This window comes from Sylvia atricapilla, chromosome 5 (assembly GCF_009819655.1).
Source record: "Sylvia atricapilla isolate bSylAtr1 chromosome 5, bSylAtr1.pri, whole genome shotgun sequence".
In the NCBI taxonomy this organism is placed as follows: Eukaryota; Metazoa; Chordata; class Aves; order Passeriformes; family Sylviidae; genus Sylvia; species Sylvia atricapilla.
The window spans coordinates 51390219-51412130 of NC_089144.1; the positions used below are offsets into that span (position 1 = coordinate 51390219).

Consider the following 21912-nt stretch of genomic DNA (forward strand, 5'->3'; position numbering starts at 1 on the left):
CTCCATTAACCTTCACAAGTACAATTATTTATCAAAACAGTTCAAAAGACTACTCGACAGAGAACTGATAAATCAGAAAGCAAGAAAGGAAACTGTAACAGTACAAACTGATCTTTTGCTGGTGATGAAGAGCTATTTCCTACCACAATTCCTGTGGCAAGTCTTCCAGTCAGCTTTAACACAGCCATCCATTGTAAAGGCCTGCACCTTAATTCATGTTGGCTTTGACAAAATCTCAGAGCTTTTTAAAATTTTTTTGTTTTAATTTCCATCATCTTTCTCAGAAATAATACAAGCTAATATCCTGTATTTGCAGGAGTCTCCAAAGACTTGCCTCAGAAATGCATGCAAAAATTCAGAAGAGTTCTGAAGAGGCTGGCCCTACCTACTCTTGCACTTTTAGGATGTGCAAGGATGATGCCTGTTCCTCATATTCCTATCTGGTGAGGTGACCGTCATTGTCCCACCACCACGGCAACTTTAGTTCTTTTATTACAAGATACGTGGTGATTGTTAATTCCATAAAATTCCACCTCTATGTTGTGACATTCTACCCAAATTCTGCACTGAATCATGGGGTTGAGCTGCTCGTCAGCAGCTGTCATCTGACATCAACTAGTCTGACTTTTTGACTGCAGAAGCACTTTGCACTTCCAAAGATGGGGCAGCTTGTCCAAAATCCTATACTGGAAAGGGTCAGGAACGGGAGTGAAAAGAAAACAGCTCTACCACATGAAGATTCTATCATGATCAACTGGAAATTCTGTCCAACATTGCCATCTTGTCTTTCCTTTGGCAGTACAGCACACCCCTCTATTGCACTATACCCTAGACTGATCTCCAGCCTCTCTCAGATGCACAGGTGTGAAAAATCACCAGGTATTCACCACTGTTATTACAGTTATTACAGCAGAGCTCCAAAAAAACCAGTGGTGTGCAGCAAATGAACCACCTTCCTTGTCTTTGCTCTCTGTTTCACATTACTTCACTACTTTGCAAAAATGCATCAGGTTCATGAACACAAACAGATCACCCAGCTGGCTCATACATTCTTTCTGGTGGTCACAAGGCAAGAACCCCAAAATGTAAAAATCAAGAGACAAGGGAGAAAAACTCATTTTAAGGGGAAGAGACTTTTCTCTTATCAAGTGGCCCAAAACACAGTAATAGGAATAGAACTGCTGACTGACATCAAGGTCAATTTCTACTAAATGTCATCTAATAAAGCGGAAAGATTGACTTGATAACGCCTTTTTAACAGAGGATTTATTACATTCATAACATACAGAAAAGCATAATCCTCATTATACTAGTTACCTTATTTCAGCTTGTACAAACTGTTTATTCCTTAAAGATAATAAAAGGAAATGGATCATGATTTTAAATCTTTTGCCCTCTTTACCTTACACATATTAAAATAATCATGTTAAGGGGGCTTAGTAATTTTTAAACCTGACTCATAAAATTGATATCCTGAGGTCTAATGTTTATTTTTTCCCACTGACTTACAGATTGAGCACCTTAAATTTTGAAGACTGCCCTTCTGCCAACTCCTTGTCTTGGAAACTCAACATTTCTTTTTCCTCCTCCCGCTAAGAAAAGATTCTTTAGTCAGACTTTATTGGCCATTCTTTGGATATGCAGAAGGCTCTAGAATCCATCTTGCTATTCAACAGCTCTGCACTTGGAGCTCAGTAAAGCTGACCAGCCCCAAAACTTGTCCTCTGCCAGGTACCTAAGCAAAAGAGAGCAGCACACGAAGCCTTCCCTTCCAGCAGAAAATGCATGATAGAGGATTTAACTGCAAGTTAATTGAACAAATCTACACCGCACCATTAATAAAATGGTGTCTGAGCCACCCAGAGTCTGTTCTCACTTGAGATTAGATCTTTCCAGAAGCATCTCAGATGCACCTGCTGCAGATATATTACTGTCGTTAAAGGATAAGCATCTGTTTTCAAGTAGAAGATATGAGTGTTAATATGTGAATGATTCTACTCTAAGTAGATCCAGAGAAGGAACAAAACAGTAAAATATTTTTAGAAAAACATGGTGGAAACAAGAGTCCCAGACACTGAAAGGGAAGTTTAAGACAAGGGAATGTGATATCACTCTCCAAATGCAAAAACATTTACTGTAGAAAAGACCTTTTGCTGCAGTAGCTAGGACAAGAACCAATGAGAGAAAACTGATGCAGGAAAGACTACACAGGAGTTATTTCCTAAAGGCAGAGACAGCAATACCCTGGGCCAGACAGACTGGGAGGTTCTAAGTCTCCCGTCTCGAGTAACTTCAAGAAGTCAGACTATTATCTGAAAGAAATTACATTGGTACAGCTGATCCCTGGATTGAAGCTGGGACTGGATGACCTCTCCCAATCCCTCTCAGCCCTACAGTTCCATGAAGTGCAAGGCTGACAAATGGTAAGATATAGATGTGCTCATTCAGTAGGGGCTCTATAGATCTGCAAGGGACTTACTCACTAAGCTGGATCAGGTTTTTTTTAGTTGTGTTTTGCTCTGGATTTTTTTTATTTTTTCAGATAAATCAATAGGCTTGGGCCATTTTCCAAAGATGTGATTTGGTAAGTTTCAAGCCAAACCTCTCAAGCTTTACTCATGAGATAAGTGCTAAACAATGAGCCAGATTCATCAAAGCTCTATAGACTTACTTAAAAGAAAAAGAAACTGATTCAGCCAACTCATTTCAAGCCAAATCAGGCAGTTGAAAATCTATTCCTGAGATTTGGAAAATCTGTCTTCTTTAAAAATATTTTAAAAATATGTTTCGAGAGTCCCTCTTTTGCAAAAGCCTCAGGCAACTCTGTCAAGAAACTGATTTTTTTTGGATTTTTTCAGTCTGATTAGGAGTGGTGTATTCTTCATGTCTAAAGGAGATAGCTGAAATACATGTGTTTGTATGTATACACCTAAATATTTTTACATATATACTTTTATATACAAGCAACATAAGGATTCAAGAACATTATATCAGAAGTTTGGTGATTAAAGCAGTGGGTTTACTTTTCAAAAAGGCTAAAAATGTATATTGCTTCTTTACTACAAGAAGAAAAGAAAACAGTAGTGCTGGACACCAGTATAATCTACTAATGCACAAAGCTAAAAAACAATTCCCTGCTCTCAGGCATGTTTATGAGCCTTACTACATAAAGTCTATCATGCTTCTCAGTAATGATCCTTAGAGTACTTCCTAGAAGAAGGTTCATTCCCATGTTCTTTCAGTGCTTGGTATCTCTACCACAAAGGATAACAACTGAGCTAAACAAGACAGTTTTTGCTTACACCCCACAAAAATCTTCCTGGGAGCCCGAAAGTATTTCAAACAAGGCATCAAATATTACTAGGAGAGGGGAAGACACAGGCCTGGTGTTATCTAACCAGGATGGGTCACAGTGTTGAATGGGAATGGAGGAAAGGACATCCTGCCTACCAGCTAGCACTCCACATGTGGCTTCTGAGCTGAAGAAAATCTGGACTGAAAATGCCGTGCTGGTAATGTAGGGATTTCTGTGCAGAAACACAGAAAAAGTTTCTATCCTCTTCCTCCCATATCTACTGTTAATTCCCTAGTAGACTCAATTTTAGAGGCTGAAAGTTGATGTCACTACAGTGATGGGCACAGGCCAAGACCATTAGATGGCTGCCCCTCTAGCCTAGCACGAAGCATTTACTGTAAACATTTATGTCAAAGAGATGGGTAAATGTTCAAAACCTTGCCACGCTTTCTTTTTTTGTTTCTGTTCTTTGCAAGGAAACTACTTCTTCCGAGAACATGGAAAAAGCATGTGACTTTGAACTGGAAACCCTGAAAGATCAGTGAGCCTACCTGCTAATGAGCAACTTGCTATTGAAATGAGCTCGTTAGCTTTTATTTTTTGCTGGCTGCTGATCGATTCATGAGCCACTTACGTGGCCTCTGTAAGCTGTACATAAATTATCAAACACATTGATTTCTCCAAATAATAAATCAGGAAGTCAGTCCTTTCCATATCTCTAGTATAAATGCTTAGCTCAATGGCCTTCAAATTCAACCAAAGAAAACAATGATAACATCAGTGTTCACAGATACATTGCATCTGAAATGGCAAATATTCTGCTGCAAAAATAAGCTGTGCTGGCATCCCAGGGAAGTGAATAAAAAACTTGCCTCTGAAAATGTTACATATAAAACGCACAGAATTTTGCATGAATCTTTGTGTAGGTGGCAGCTCAAGAAATTCACAGTAAGGAACAATTGTCTCCAGCAGGGAAAAATCCAAGATAGATCATCTTCAAGTCTTCCTCTATCTCATACAATTAAATTTCTACAGCCATCTTCATATGACTGAAGTAGTCAAAAGTCCTATGGTATTCCAGAGTCAGTGCTGAGTTTTGGAAGTGAAAGCATTTTCTCTTGTCAACTGGCAACCCCAACAGCATAGGAAGACAACCTGTTAAACACTCATTAGTTAGCACAGGAAGAGGTAGGAGAAAGCCTCCTTAACCCAAACATGCATCCATAACACTTTCAGCACATATGGATACCTCCAAGGCCAGTCTGGTCAATCTGATTTCACCTGGCATCCCAACTGCTTTTTAAAGTACATCAAAAATTAATACTTCGGACATGTACACTTGCAAATTTCCAAGCACTTCATAACACTGATTTGCAATAATTTGCCTAAGGTCATGTGGGCCTTGATCCAAAGCCTATTAAAGACAAAGCAGTCTTTATAGTGACTTCAAAGAGCTTTGGATTGGACCCACAGTGAAGCACTGCATAGTAAATAGAAAAATCAAGAAAAGAAAACCTGGTCTAAAGAGGAAATGTCATCCTCTCCTTAACTGACTCAGTTTACTGAAAAAGATGGGAAGGTGGGATTTAATTTTCCTGTTCTTCTGTATCACACTGCCATCTCAATGAATAGCTGTTTTCCTTTTCCCACTCAACTGCTTTTCTCAGGGCATCATTCAAGGCTAAAATACCGCCCAACACAAGAGCTCGAGCACACTGCAGAGGTATTTTCATCACCTTGACCCTCAATAATACCAGCCCCAGAGCAGCTCCCTGGAGTGCCCCTGGAGAGAGCTGTGGCATTCCATGCCAGCCGAGGATGGTGCCAGGAGCGTTGGATGCAATGCTCGCTCCAAAAGAGCAGCGAGCTTAGGACTAAATGCAATAACAATAAGGAGTTAAAATGTGCAGACCAGAGAACATCGCTTAATCCCAGTTTACTGAAAGGACATGTCATTTTTAGAAAGTTGTCCAAACAACTGTCTTAATATTCTACACCAAAGTGGCTATTAATCAAACAACAAAGGCCCAATTAACACATAGCTGTTGTCACCTTGATGTTAAAAGCCTCTCCCTTCCCCCCTTCTTTCTTTCTTTTTGTCTTTAATGTTACAACCTAACCCAAAAATGCCTCAGGGCTCTACAGCAAAAAAAGACAAGATAGAGAGAGGGAGACAGGGAGGAAGGGAAGAGGATACAGAGCAAAAGTGGGGAGGGGAGAAAAAGAGAGAGAGAGAGACAGAGAGAGAGAGAGAGAGAGAGAGAGAGAGAGAGAGAGAAAGAGAGTCTTAAATACCATCTCTCCTCTAGGCAGCAATTTCCACAGATGAAGAGGTCACCACTGTTTAACAGTGTGCTGCCACGTTAATTTAGTATGACAAGATAAAGCAGTAATCTCTGCTTGAAGAGGCTGTAAACCGCCTGCTATCCAGGGACATGCTCGAGTCGATTTGCACTGTATATCACTTTATACAATTGCCGTGACAAAGCCCCCTGAGTTCCCTCATGTAAATCTCTCTCTCTTCCTCTCAACTTCCCTGCCAGTCAGGCGGCAGCGGATCTGCGGTAAGCTGTGCAAACTTCATGTTTTACGCATGCCAATGGACCCCAAAGCTCCCCGCCTCCCCCTCCCTCCCAAGAAAAGATGTTTAGGACTTTGATAATCCATTGATCCCACTTCCATATCGGCTTGTATTTTTCAATCTGTCGTGTTAAGTTGTCAGAGAGGGCGATTAAACCGATGTTTCATGTTCCGAGATTTGCGTTCCTGGGAATGATAGTTTTCAAAGCCTTTCTTGCTAGGTTCTGCTTAAAGATTATCCCTAAGAAAGCTGATGTGAATATTATTACTGGCATAAACCTGGTAATAAAACCATAAAGTGTTTTAGGTAAAGACATTTTAGAGATATTCAGGGTTATAAACATAAGAGTTTAAAGCTGGATAGAATTTGGAGTGCTTAAAAAAAAAAAAAAAAAAAGAAAGAAAAAAAAAAAAGGAAAGAAAAAAAGCGCCCTGTCAGGCTGTGGAGTTTTCTCAGCACGAAGGAAAACAACATATGTAAAAGGGAAAAGGGAACTCGCATGTCTATGTAAAGTAAATATAATTACAGAACCACAGAAGAGGGCAGAGCAGAACACGACCTGTGCAGTTAGACAGGAACAAGGAGGAGACCGAGCATGTGCAGCAGTGGTCATGATAGTGCCTCAAATAAAAAGCAGTGACAGCTATTCCCAGCAAACAGCCAAGGAAGCTGCCTGTGTCTCCAGCAGCCTGCACAGCTGAAAACACTGGCTTCTTGTTGGGGAAATAGGGGGAATTTTTTGCAATATGTTGCAACTCTCAGATGCCATACTGCATCTCTAGAACATGCAAGTTTTAAATTATGTCTCCCCCTATTTCACATTTAATTTGTGTCGTTTTCCTATGGCCTGCAGGCACGATACAAGTCACAGCACACAATATACCAAACACGGTGCCAAAACGTGAAGCTGTGCACATGTACATATACCCATTTTCTGGATTAAACAGAGGAGGACATAAGTAGAATTAAAATACGCACAGCAGACAGGTTTCTACCGAGTAAGGCTGCAATTTAACTACACTTTCTAAACCAATACATTGCTAGGTCTATCTACTACGCCTATGCATCACATTTGGACTTGCAAGGTAAAATCAAATCTTTAACAGGTTACATACATTCTCAGTAATCAATTAAACTGAACAATAAAATTTGATGTTCACTGCAGCTGATACTAAGACAGACAAATGCTTTATTAACCATTTGAATTTCTAATAACATCTGATAATTCCTTAAATTTTAAAGGGGAAACCCACTACAATTAATTTCAATACTAAGAGAATCTTCCCAAAATAGCCTTTTTAAGGTGCTCTGTATTTCTTTATCCGGCAATACATGTTGCCAACTAACATATTATTTCTTATTTGAACTTAACACTACTTAATAGATATACAACAAAAGTTTTGCTTTTAGGGAATATCCAATTCTTAAAACCCACTAAACACCATCAGTACTGGTTAAAAAAGAATTCTGATAGAATATTCACACACAACGCCCCTCCAACCCCTCCCCCAAAAAAGGATGAACTAGAACATACTTCTACAGAAAAATGAGAGAATATCTGCACAGTAACATGCGTTATTTCTTTAATAACATGTACTGTGAATGCGATTACTCTCACGTAATGTTAGCCCCAAATCAGACACCTAGTCTAAACTAGTCATCAAGGCTCCCTCTATAGTCAATAGACAAGCACTTTCAAAGGGTAATTAATCTTTCTTGTCCTGGGTGCTTATTTTAAGATTGGAAATGTTGTTCTAGGCGGGTGGTTATCTTTTTACACAAACTGTGAAGACAGCCCAAACACCTAAATTTTATGTGCCTGAACTTTGGTGAACTGAGCCCCAATCTCACTGTATGGCATTCAATAATGTCCATGAGTGTGGCAACTCAGAGAGATCACAGATCATCATGGATGAAGGGCAAGTATCATTTCCATTGTACTAGCACAGCCACAGATGACAGAAGGGAATTTCCCATGATAAATCAACAACCTGGAAGCTGGAAATAACATGTAATTCCACCCAGTAAACCGAAAACTTGCCACCTTTGTTAATATTTATCAAATTGCAAGTACAACAACTTAGTGGTATTTTACAGAGCCATATAAAGATACATATCCTAAATATAAAAGTAAGCATTTCAGTCAAATTAGGCTATTCACAAGGAAAGCTCAGGAATTCACTGTGTCAATGTATTACCCAATACTCACGTTGACAGCTTCAAAACTGAAGCTATGGTCACTGCCCAAAAGCTAAGTTTACACTGGTCACAAGCAAACAGGAAAAGTACATCATATGCCACAGATGTATTCTTTGCAGGACTGAATCCCACTATTTGCAACTCTGCTTTTAGATATATGAAATTCTGGAAACTGTTTTCCAGTGGAGTTTATCAAATGGGTTTAAAAAGAATTTAAACAAGTTTTATACACATAACTATTGTGACTGATCAATCTGCTGATTAACTGATTCAATTCCTATTTGTAAAGGGAAGGAATACATCATGGACTCACATTCTATCAATACTGAGGTTCAGGCCACAAACTCAAGTCAGTTGGGTGGTTTGGACTCTGAGATGCAGGATGTTTTCTATTCCCAACAGAGCTAAGCACTATATAGCAAACTTCTACTTATGAACAACAAATTATTAAATGCTCTGGCCAGGCAATTACCTCTCACTCAAGGCTTTTTTGGTTGAAGTTATCTAACCACAGATTTATAAACTTTAGGGATCAACAGCTGAGCTTAACACCCTAAGCTCCAGCTGTAACCTATGAAGAAAAATAGGCACTTCTAGAGTGTGAGTTCCCTGACCTACTTACAAGATCTGTTAGGACAAAATGAATCATGCTCCACTATTCCCTATTTACTTCCATTAACTATGAAGTTAAAGCTAAATTAACTAGCTCACTTCTGAACATACACTTTTTTAATTTATAGTCTGAGGAGACTTCACCCTTGAATCTTCACCCCAAAAGTGACATTAAGATTTACATGGCTTTGTATCATGTGTTAGTGGCCAACTCCATTCTGTGAAAGGAAGTAACTTCTTGCCTCTATGAGAAAAGCCAAAACATCTTCATACTGCACCAAGACTCTAATAATCACCAGAAATTTATCACTGAGACTCCATTAATTTAATTGAAAATTGTATAATAAACTAACTTGCTCCTAACAGAGCCCTAAATCCTAAATGCTAAGCTCTGTGTTTGCATCTGGTTGTTTTCTGGAAACCTGCACATCCTCAGCAAATAACTGCTGCTTTTGAACACAGATGGATCCAAAGCTGAGCAGATCTCCTGAATACAACTGCAGCAATTTAAAAGGAAAAGAATGGGAAAGAGGAAAGTTTCACTTAGAGTCACAGAGATGAAACACACCCTTTAAATTCAATCTGAAAATCAGCACAGAGGAGAGTCTGAAGCAGGGATGTTTTGCATTATTTCTGGCTAGCAGTATTAATAAGAAATGCAAGCTTCCACTTCTGACATGACTTAGTGCAGAGATACACATACAATCTACTCCAGTAATTCAGACTTTAGATGTCAGAAGGATTTTACCTTTTGCTATAATATTTACTATTTTCTGTCATCAAACTCCAATCCTACAAAAAGCTATGTGGAGAGGGAGTTACAGTCAGTGACCTCTCCTTCCCTCCCTCTTGCTACCATCAGCATTAGGTTCCAATCAACCAGATTATTTTGCAGGAACAGGGTCATAAGCTAAGCATTCTGGGGCAGGAATGTTTCTTTTTTCTGTCTCTATAAAAATAAATCATACTCTGGGTACAATATAAATAAAGATTATAACAGTCTGATATTAGATTTTACTGGTCTATGCTTTAGACAATCTATGTAATTTGCTTGCTGCCTGTACAAACTACAGAAAGTTAATCTTTAGAGCTCTTTTTTTTCCTTGGGGGGCATTCAGTTTTAAAAGCATAAAAAAGGATACTGAAGCAGACTATTTCCATGTATAATTACAGTCTTGTTTACACTGCTCTGGCAAATGCTATCCCGAGTTTAACTGGGCACAACTCCACTCAGTTACTTCTGTTGGTTTACCTAGCGATGCTAAATTAATGGGATTCACCAAGTCTACTTCTCCTTTGCAAAGAGCAAAAATGCCTTATCTGATCACACAAATGCAACCAAACCGGAAAAAGAAACAAAGAACTTCAGGGTGTTAAAGAGAATCTGGAAATGAGGCCGGCCAAACTATTCAGACATGCTTACTACCCCAGGCATAAAGGACTCTTTTTTTTACTTAAGGAAGTTTGTTTCCTCCATTTCATTGTCTCTTGAACACTTTGGAACATCGGCTGGTTCTGAAACATCGCAGCACATCAATCTCCTCTCGTAGGGAGGTCTCTGAACACATCTCAGGAGTTGACCCACCAATGGTAGATGCCCACTCTTAAATAAACACATAACGAAATCTGGAGTCTAATTTGCCAAAGGTTCTTCTTCAGCCATGAATTTCCAGAGAAAATTAATAACTCCTTTTATTACAGTGGAGAAGGTGGTGGTATTTCATTAATGTACTTAAGAAGGAAGAAGTCAGCTCCATGAAAGGGAAAAAACATGACTGGATGACACGACACTTTAAATGCCAGCAACTGCCTGGAGCCACATTTTCATTCCCACTACAACCACCATTATTTTTGGTGAATCTGAAAAAGCATTAGCAGCAGGAAGAAAAATTAGAGAAAGCAAGCTGGCTTTGGCACAGCCTAATCCAACTGAATTTTGTATGACCTGAAAAAATCATACTTCAAGAGAATGCAAAAGCCACTCATCCATTGAAAGGACAGAAAATTAAGAAATGCTTCAAATTCTAACTGAAGTGGGTAACTTCTATGGACATAAACATCTGACAGTGAGAGAAGAGACTGTAAAACACATCTGTGCGTGTTTTACACTGAGTGTAACAGAAGGTTCTGGAACTTCTAAGAGCCAGGGTTTATAACCACAGGGACTCCCTGCAATCCTAAAATCCAAGAAACCATGGTGAACACTTCACAATGCCTTTTAGGTTTGGTATATCTCTGCTAAGTAGAGCTGCATATCAAAAACCAACCATCCCCTACTTTACTGACATTCTGTCCAAGCAAATAGCGCAACACTTATTTTTACCGTGCAATATCTTCATATGAGCTATTTACTAAAAGGCTTTAGAATGGATTAAATAATAAAAATGACTAAGCTAAGCAGGACAACAAGCAGAGGAAGAAAATGGGCAAAGCCAGAAAAGGTTTTCAGAGGACAACTGCAAGCAGACAAAAACTGATCGAGAAACGTTGGCTCTTATAAAGCTGGAAATAGAAATTCACATCCGCAGTGAAAAGAAAGAGAGAAAACCACACCAGCTGCTCAGAAGAAGTACTGTGGATATGAAAAGTTTGTGGAGCAAACACAAAGCACATGGGGAAACTGTTCTCGAAGTTCTAAAATGAAAACTACTGAAGCAAAAATGAGTCAAGGTGGTGTGCAAAAGTAGGAGTTTGCTATGTAGGGGGCAAAACCTAATCAGTCTGGGATTCCCACATGCTTTGTCTTGAGGCATATGTTGGAAATGAGTATGGAAGTCTGGTATGCTGCTCTCTATTATGATAATAGTTACACTGACAGCCCAAGGCCAAAAGCTTCTCAACAGTGCAGCAGCTTGGCCAAAGGACCTACAGTCATTGAAAGAAAAAAACACAAAAATTTAAAAATAGATTTCTTGGGATTTCTGTTTTCAGAACCATGGAGAATTTGGTGTTTGACTGGCAGAAGAGTTTATGTCTCACTACAACACCAGAAAGATTCACTCTCACCAAAGAAAAGGCAGAGTTTCAGAATCAAGTTGAGCAGAGTGCCACAGGGGATGGACCCGGACTGCAGAAGCTACACAAAGTCCACAGCTATTGTTTGACTTCTGATAGGATGGGTAAGATCCCATAGATCCCACCTGTGTCATGTCACACATAGGGAGCAAAAGATGTATAAAGAAGTAGGAACATTTAAGCATAGTCTCTTTGGATTGTTGCCATAAACTGGTCATGCAGTCCTAGTGAGGCTTTCTCCATATCCTAGTCCTCCCCAGTGCTCCTCAAATTGATAGCACAGATTTGAAACAAAATTTTGAAGTTAAATCTGTTGCTTAGAAAGATGACCAAGTTTTTTGCTTACATAGCTTTTTGATAGGGTATTAATAGTTCTTTTCCTCATAAGAAAGACCATCTGGTTCAAATATTGCTACCAAACGTGGGCTTTACAGTTCTACCTATCTCTTTTTTTTCTGTAGAATTTTTCAGCTACTCACTTGAACTACATTTTACTAGTAGTTATGCAGTAAGTTTAAATGAAGATATTTTCTAGCATGAAGTCAATGAATTGATGCCTAGGCACATAATCATTTGCAAACAATGGACACATACAGTTCCCAGCACTTCCATAAAACAAAGGTGTTTACTTTTCTGTTGATTATTTTCTGCTTAACTGCATTCAAATGAATCCATTAAAAACATGACTGCTTCACAGTAAGATGATCTTCAGCAAAAACAAACAACTGCTGTTTCCACTTCTCTTCATGGCCTTTAAAAACTACAGTCATCTGCACTCTGTATTCCAGGCAATTTATATATTATAAGCCTGGTCTTGATTTGTCAAGTTACTAGTTTAAATGTAGTTTTAACCTTCCTGCTTGGGGATGAAAAAATAAAGTTTTCTTACTTCGTTACGTATTTAATATCCCCTAACCAACCTTTGGACCTTTCAAAGTCTGACCAAAACACCAGTGGGTCATCTCAAACTTCAGCATTTCTGCCCATTGATTTCTGCTGGAATAATGTGTCCACTCTGGTTTTCCATCGTTACAGGTAAGCAAAAGTCATTGTGTTAAGAGGCTGGTTCAATAAACAGAGGGAACTTCCATAAAAGCACACTGCTCCTGAACTGCTCTATGGCTTTGATCCCTGACCCACCTGAAGAATGAAGACATCTTTTTTGTTTCTTTTTGTGCCCTAGACAGGATCTGCACATCAAGCAGTTGGCAAATAATGTAAGCATGACTCACATGGATGGGACAGGGTGGGAGTTCTGGGAGAATATGGATCATGACTAGGAGGACAAGCAGATTAGCCTAACTTGAATGTAAGATACTTGTCAGGCAGATAGGAGAGTCATCAAAGCTGCTTTTGGCTCCATCACAGCTGATTCTCAAGGACTGCAGAGATTTTTCCAGGGTCTGGACTAAAGAGTGCACTAGGCAACTTCTACAGCTTCTTTGATGAGTCCTGGCTGATTCTTCTTCATTTGTTCCCCTTCCTAACAGCCCACAGAGTGATTCCCTGAAATGGTGCAAGTGTACAGATGGAACTTTGGTAAAAGCCCAGAACTGCATCTGCGGAAACTGCTTCTCTGTGCTACTCATGTGATGACACTTATAATGCAATGCCTGCAACAACGTAATTCCATCATCTTATAAACACCAATTTACCATTAAGAGAGGAAGGAAAGAATATCAGACAAACGCAAACTTACCACTGTTCCTGGTTTATTTTAATTGAACTAGTCATGTTCAGATAGGCCTATCTCTTACAAAAACAACAGTTTATAGTTTAAACTGTGAAACTGTGTGCGAGTGCGCGTGTGTGTGTTGCAATTATGGTGCCTGCTAACAATTTCATACTGCCACACTGCACGTATGGCTTCCAAGCTAGCTTTATCTGAATCTTTGTGAATCTATTCTCCATGCTATTAAACTGAGCACATTCCACATCGTTCAAAAGTAATTACACTTTTGTCTAGAGTGTAGGAGACTGCTCTCCCCAAACAATGAAATTCTCATTATTAGAGCTGGCACAGTAAAAGCACTGGTGTTCACAACACTGTGCATTGTATCATCACAATAACTTATCCTAAGCTTGATGCTCAAAGGTACACTGGAAATTAAAATTTCTCTAAAACCACTGTGAGGTTTTTCCTTTTTTTTTTTTTTAAATTTAAATATGCATTCTTTAGCTCAGTATAATTAGAGTCCTATTTGACTTTTTAAAAAGCTATATGCATTCAGATTTCCATTCTCCTAGGAAGGTCTGAATAATAGCTAAGTGCTCCAGCCGCTTGTTGTTCTGATCCACCACCATTCATATGCTGACAACTCCAGACCAACAGGTGAAGCACAGGCCAGGATAGATGTGATAAGAGAATTCAAATGAAGCATTAAACAACCTTTTTTTTTTTTTTGACAAGTGGAGGAAAAGCATGAAGCAATGTGTTGGTAACCTCTCTGACCAGTAGTACCGCTATTCTTAGTATTATTCCCAAGTTACACAGGAGTAACTTCATTCACCACAAAAACACAACTTCTTCTAGTGTGAAGCAACAAAGCTACTGAACAGTGCACTGTAATATTACCTGTCAATTTAAAGCACTATTAAAAATGAATTCTAAATCCCACTGAAAGTGCAGGACAAATGTGGGCTACCAGTACAGTCAGAGTCATCAGTTTGGAACAACTAGGGAGTGGTAAAATTACAGTTTACCAGTTTGACCTTTTGTGCAGTACTTATTTTTATTTTTTTTAATCTTTTTATTTTTTAATCCCATCCAGCACTTTACTGATATTCTATAGTTAAAAAGAATGGTCTGATTTAAACACACCGTGCCTGTGGTATACTTTAATCAGTACTTTTAGCCTTGACATTTCTCATTTTCAGAATTTAGCACACAGACACCATTGGTGAGATCAGTGGTCTTGAGAGTTGCAAAAGCAGACAAATAGAACATAAAGGCAGGCAAATAGAAACAAGTAAAATAAACCTTTGAAACTTAGATGAGCTAACAACTATCTGTGCTATCCAAATACTGTAGCTTTAATGGGTTTCTTCAAAAGCCCTATTGACTGATACTGTAATCCTCAAGTGTTTCTCTGCAAAGCCTGTGGCCTGCTATGAATGTCCTAAGGGGACTCTTGGATACATTCTGGGTCAAATAATTTGTCTATTATTTTCTAATACTGTCTGAAAGGCTGCTTTAAGTCTGATAAATTACTGTTTCTTTTCTTATCCGGAGAAGACTTTCTCTACTTAAAGTACGTATCGAGTTTCTTCTACAAGGAGAAAGACAGTATGAGATAGAATTACCCCTGCCTTGGTTGAGGCTGGCAGAGATCTCCAGAGGAGACCTGGCCCAAACCCCCTGTTCAAGCAGGGCCACTGAGAGCCAGCCAGGACCACGTCCAGGTGACTTTTGAGTATCTCTAAGGATGGAGGCTCCACAGCCTCCCTGTTCCTATGCTCAGTCACCTTCACACAAAAAAGCATTTTCTGATGTTCACAGAGGTTCTCCATTTCAGTTTGTGCCCACTGCAACAACTTTTCTCTGGCTGAACTTCCAACATCCTCAGAAATATCCTGATGGGAAGATGGGCTTTGCAGATTGTTGCCAACTTTGATTAGGTTTGAAGATGTCTCTATAGGAATTTTGCCTTCCACTTACAAAAATTTACCCCGAATTTTGAGCTGTCTCACTAAGGTGGCAGTCATTAAAACTCACTAAAGTACAACAGGCTAAATTTTCAAAAGTATAAGGTGGGAAGTGTGAAGCTCCTGGTGCTTTATCAATAAAACTGTATCAGACTGCACTCTGTGGTGCTGTGTGCACACCTGCACACACCTGGATCTGCTTCCCAGAGATGATAAAACAACAGAACGTCAATTTAAATAGTATAAAAATGTCCTCTGCAATGTTATAAGTGAATGCCCTTTGGAAATTATTTTTGTCACTGCTAAGCACACGAATTAAACTCATCTAAATGTTATCCAGTGATTTCCTTCTGATAACTATATACGACAACAGCAAAGGGAGTGATGATGTCTATTTTACTCATTTAGACTCATCAATTCCTTACTTCTGGAGACAGACAACACATAGGCTACACCCTTTCTGAACTACCTGAGTGATAATTTTTACAACACAGTCCTCACCGAAAGAGAGATATTAACAAAATGTTGCATTCATACCGACTGGCAATATTCTTAAATATGTATGAAGACAAAACTAGTCCCCTACAACCCCCCAAACACTGCCTCAGGTGAGCCTGCAGTGTGTCACTGCTACACAAAAATTATCTAGAACACCCTACAATTCAGTATCTTGTGTTCTAAAAAGACAGAACACACTTTTTTGACATAATATTAAATACAGCCTTCATAGCAGGAAGTTACACTAGATGATCAGCTAAACCTCTTGTTCTTAAAAACTATAAATAAACAAAGAAGTTAGTTAAAATCAGTGAGGTGCAGCTGAAATACTCCTGCTGGGCTCCTTAGAAAACAGTGAGTTTTATTTCATTAGAGTCTGATTCTACACTACTAGTGCCATCACAAGTTTATCTATTGACTTAAATGTTGTCAGAAACAACATTCCTTATCTTCAAAATACTCTCTTAAAATAGGCCAAAATATAGCAAAGCCCATACATTAGTTACATACCCTAACATCCCACTGGCTGGAACTGTTATATTAATGAATTTCATCTCCATAAAACAGAAGATAAAGGATGAGAAATAAACAAGCTCGAAAAAGATAATGGCATTGTCTGCCCATGAGTAATTTCTCCAGTGATATTCTTTCTTCATGTAAAGTTGCAATAGCACAAACTAAAATTATGTATTCCAAACCACTGTCTGAGCTTCAGCATTAGCCCAAAAAAGGAAGGAAAATGGATCAGGATCAATGAGTTACTCTGTTTAGGAGAGCAGCTTCAGTGAATACCCAGTGACTTGGTCCTATGAGAAATAATAATCCCTAAGGCTTTTTACTTAGGGCTTGTTACATATGCATAATGAGCTGTAAGGGCTTAAATGCCAATGTGGAGCTCTTGCAGGCTTTTATGAGAATACACCATCACCTATTTTGCAATGCCTTTTTAAAAGCCTTCAAATATGCAGGTCCACTTATTATCTTCACTTCTAGTGAAATTATCAGTGCCCTTGTCAAAGTGGGGGACTAACAGGAAAGTTACAGCCCATTCGTAAACAGGCAAGAGCAGTGCAAGCGTGCTCACAACAGAGATTTGTCCAAGTGCCTCAGTCCTGGGGCTCCAGTGCCTTCCCTTGCACCCTTCAACCTTTCCAAAACTGTATCAGTACTCCATATGAAGGGCCCAAACACATATTAGTGACACTACAATACCAGCAAGGAACATGGCATTGTTTTGCCTTCTTTAAGATACAGCCAGTTCTGGACTTCCCCTGGGCTGTTGCACACAATGAATCAAGTGCTTAGCATCAGTTGCAGAGTGGAAATTAACAAGTGAAAAAGTAGTATGTCGACTGAATTTCATAAGCACAGTAAATTTTATTGTAGGTATCTGTGACGTGAATTACACATCAGATGTAACTTTTAAGTCATCAAAATTCAAAGTTTCTTTTTTTTTTTTTTTTTTTTTTTTTTTTTTTTTTTTTTTTTTTACCCTTTATACAGACTTTCAGGCTTTACTGTTGCACAAACTTGGCATTAGGGTGATGTTTCAGACACTATGCCAAACGTGACTCTCACTTAGAGTGTTCCAAACCCATTTGCTGTTTGCTGAACACACACACACTTCCAACTCACATCACTGCAGCTAACAAATTTTAGCACCCTAAATGCCATCAGGCAAAGGTGAGGAAAAGTCTGCACTGCAAGTGGTTTAGCATTTGTAGTGGAGGGTAGAGGCAGCCCAGCTAGGTCAGAGCTTACACATTATTGTGGCATGTTCTGTACGTGTAGCTGTGCATTGTACACCCCATAAAAGTACAGATCTGGATGCCAAGCTACTGCAGAGGCAGAATTCAAAGAATGGATGTAAGCACAATAGACCATAAGCAAACCTACCATTGTGTTGTGCTGAGAAGTGGGAGTCCTATGGCCACAGTTCTCTTGCGTCAGCAGAGAAACTGGCTGAAATTCCTCAGAGTGAGGCTTGTTGGGAAAACTCACATGCAAGGGAAGGTGAAAGGCTGGGAGCCCGTCACTCTCCTCTTCTCCCACTTTCTGTCTGCTTGTCACCATGGCTACCTCTCCATCTGCTTCCCCATACGGAGAGGCTGGTCGCTTGGAAGACATCCTGGAAGGAACAAAAGAGGAGAAAATAATGAAACCTCCAAATAAATCCTTAATGCCGTCATTGTGTGGTTAGGGGCCATTGTAACAGAAATGCCTTTTTTGTGCTGGCAGAGAGCAGGAAACCATCCAAATACCACTGCAAAGCATACACAATTGGGAACAATGGCCAAGCAGGTAGCAACAGAACAGTGGCTTGTTTGTTGTGAGAATAATACACTAATATAGCACTCTCTTGTATTCTGGCTTCTTAAACATGAAAATTCACCTAAGACTGCATAATAAAATGCAATTCCTTTAAAAAAACACCCGTCTATTTTGCATTTGCAAGAGACTCTATGAAGATAGAATTTCTCCCGATACAAGGCATTGTCAACTTAGCTTTTAAGGAATAATCATCTGCATGTCATTATCGACCACAACTGATAAAAAAAATAAAGTAAAATACAATACAATACAATACAATCAAAGAACTTGCTAGGAAGCCTAAATGTCTGTGTTTACAAAATTTCACCCATGTGAGCAACTGAGTGTTACAGTCATGTTGCAAGGATCTTTCCAGGTTTGCAGATCTGGTATAGTTAAGCAATTAAACATTTGGACTTTAATAATCCAAGATTTTTGACAACATAAAGTCAGGGTGTAATGGCTAAATGAAGATCTGCTATCAAATCTTCCCATCTATATATCAAATTCTTCCCATCTATAGCTAGAGCAGAAAAAACCCCCTATAAAAACGTAATTTATATCTATAGCTACACAATATAGATACATAAAGCACACACTGTAAAAACCACACAGAAATATTGACTTGAAATTCAGGCCTACACTGTGAAGTTTTTGATAATGTCTGATAGAACGTGTTTATCTTCAACTTTTAGAAACACTGAAAGAAAAATTTAAATCACGGGCAAATTCAAGTATCACTCAAGCCAAAGACTACTGAAAATCTTACAGAACTCAGAATGATTCCAGCTTGGTCTCCAAAATAGAGGGGGGTACAGTGAAGTCCTAAAATTACAACAGCAATTACAACAACATTGTTCATGAAAATCAAGGTATGTCCATGGATGGCATAAGAGACCCCTGTGCTAACCAGGGATATCTGCAAGGAGTGAAAGGAGAAGAAATCCTCCAGGCACAGCCAAAAGAAGAAATGAAAAATAGGGAAACGTTTCACAGGAAAAAAAGAGAAGCTATAAACAAGGAAACTGAAGACTATTTGTATGCAAAAGTTAAAAAAAGGGGCTGAAGTAATATTGCTCCCCCTCAAAAAAATCTCTTATTTACGATTCTAATTAGCCCATTTTCATTTTCCACTCCACAGTTAAAGTACTGCATTTCAAAAGCCCAGCAGCCTCTTGAACCATGTGTGGGGCTGCTGTGAGGTGGAGCATGTCCATACGATTTGGCATATTGAGCACGGAACGGTTCTTAGCAGCAGTCAACTGGGTCTGAAAACAAACAGTGACTTTAAACAGCCCTTTGTTAAGACTTATTTTGCTTCTAATGATCTCATTTTGAGCCTTGCCTCCTGAGCCAAGTTAGATTATATTAAAAAAAAAAAAAAAAAAAAAAAAAAACAGAAAAACCAACAACAAAAACTCAGACAAAAAAATCCCTGCCAGAACCTATAGGCAGCTGCACATTGCCTGTTCTGAACACCACCTATTGCCAGTGCTTAGAGAACCACTCTGTATTTTCTATTAATGTCTGACTTAGTCCAACAGACTAACACTTCATACATCCTACCTGAATTCTGTCTTCTAGGCTTTCCCACCTACGTGTCTGCAGCAAAGCATATGTACAAAGACAGAGATCACCAGATAGACTCGTACTGGCAGTTTTCTACTAGCCCACTGAATTCAGCATTTTACAGATATGTTTGATGTGACAGATCTCAAGCCCTTCTGCAGAAACCATAAAACTCCCCTCTAAAGTTAATGTGAATTATTCATATTTTGCATTGTACTGCACCAAGATCGACATTTGCTATTGAATTTAAGTTTTTTGGTTACCCATTTTACCATAATAATAAAAGCCTGAGTTTTTACAAAATCTCCCAGAGATTTTACAAAAATCAGCACTAAGCAGTTGTCTCAATTTTGGCAAACAAAAAGGGAGGGACACAAGATCATTAGTCAATTATTCCACAGTAATTTTCAATCCTTTAGAACATTTATATTTGATAAAATGACTGAAAATATTGTGAGCCATGCACAAAAGTCTGCACTGCGATTCACTCTGACAATAAATTATATAGAGAGAGGATGTCTTGCTTTGTATTGATTTGGATTATATATTATATACTCAAACTGTGTCAAGAACTCCTACTGCTGTTAACCTAGAATAACACAGATTCTGTCACATTGCTTCACAAGGAAAATTTGAATATCACGCTGAAATAAAGCTCTTCTGTTAACTTTATATGTGAATATATAGTTTCAGATCATCATCTTCTGCTTGCCACTGTTCCCAACAGGATGAAATAATTTTCTGCAGGGAATTTATATAAACAGACAAGGAAGATAATAGAGGTGTCCACCTCCACGCACTTGCAATAACAGAGATTATTTTGCTTTTCATCTAAAATGAAAACCTATAGGTTGGATTGTAGGCTGAACTAAAGTGATAGTAAAAAGGGTAAAAGAAACTTTTCTCTTTGTCTCTAAAACATCCAGTTTGAATTACAAGCCACGTGCCCATCACTATCCTAGAAAACTAAAAAATTCCTAAAATGGCTAAAGGCAGCAAAGGTGAGGCTTTAATCTGCGTTAGTCTTCCAAGGACACTCAAAGAAATGGGATACACAAACCTGGACAGCTCAGATATCAAATGCAAGTATTTTTAGGCAGCTCTGTCTGTAGCCAACCTGAGTCAGACAAAAATCAGTTTCACAAAAATTTCTTACTCCCTATGAATATCTAGAAAAATTACACAAGAAAATGGAAGATTAAAATAAATAAATTAATAGATCCATATCTACTTCTGGAAATGTCTTCCAAAAGGATAGTAACTATCAAAGTCTATAGTAGCAAAGGATCAAATCTCTGAGAGGTTCCCAAGTGAAAAACATGAAACAAGAAAAAGTCGTCTATAAATGTCTTTCATTATTTCTACAGTTTTATTGGTTCATTTCCCAAATTTGATATGCCCCCACATCATGTATCCTCTAATTATCTTCTTTCTATGTATCTTGTTTACCCTACTCATCTAACACCAGGTCTTAAGAGATTTCATATCTAGGATGTAAGCAGAGTTCCCACCACAGGCAATAAGGAAAGGGACACAGCTAAATTCAGAATAACAACATAATCTGAAACTGAGCCCTTTTAAACAGACCTAAACCTAATGAAGTACTGGAATTATCCCATCTTAAGAAAGGACTGCAAACATCCTGGATCTGCCCTCAGTGATAACAGAATAGTTTACAGCTCACAGGACTTCAAGATCTTTTCCTCAAATTTAAACTCATAACAGTTTTCAATTACATCCCTCTGAAAGAAGATTTACAGTGGAACACGAAACATCAATTTATGGATAGGATTTAAAAAAATAAAAAAACCCAAACCCTAACATGTAACTCAGAAAAGTGGCAATACAGTACACCAGATTCCAAACGTAAAAGTGTCATTGCAGATGAAATCTGTTGCAATTTGACTGTTTTTAGAAGAATTGTATTTTGAAATGTCATTAATCGTTTCTACTGAATAAAAATAGGTAGGTGGTAATTTTTTAGAGAACCTAAATCTGCAAAGTTCTGCTGCACTGGGACACAGGCAGCACCCAGGCCATTCCACAGACATATTGGAATTATGAAATGCATCTCTATATTTGATTTATTAGTGATAAGGATGGTTCAGAAGATTTAGGTCTGGTGATGAATTTAAGGCTCCTTAACATGCAGAAACTGCAGTTAAAAACCCAAACATGCTTTTTGTAA

At 38.6% G+C, this 21912-nt stretch overlaps 1 protein-coding gene across 1 annotated transcript in view; it reads right to left on the reverse strand.

The window, feature by feature from the left end:
* The window catches only part of SOX5 (SRY-box transcription factor 5), a 288158-nt gene that overhangs the window by 233184 nt on the left and 33062 nt on the right, over positions 1 to 21912 (reverse strand). The window contains 1 exon segment of the mRNA XM_066319506.1: positions 17847 to 17973. Coding sequence (XP_066175603.1) covers positions 17847 to 17973 — 127 coding nt within the window.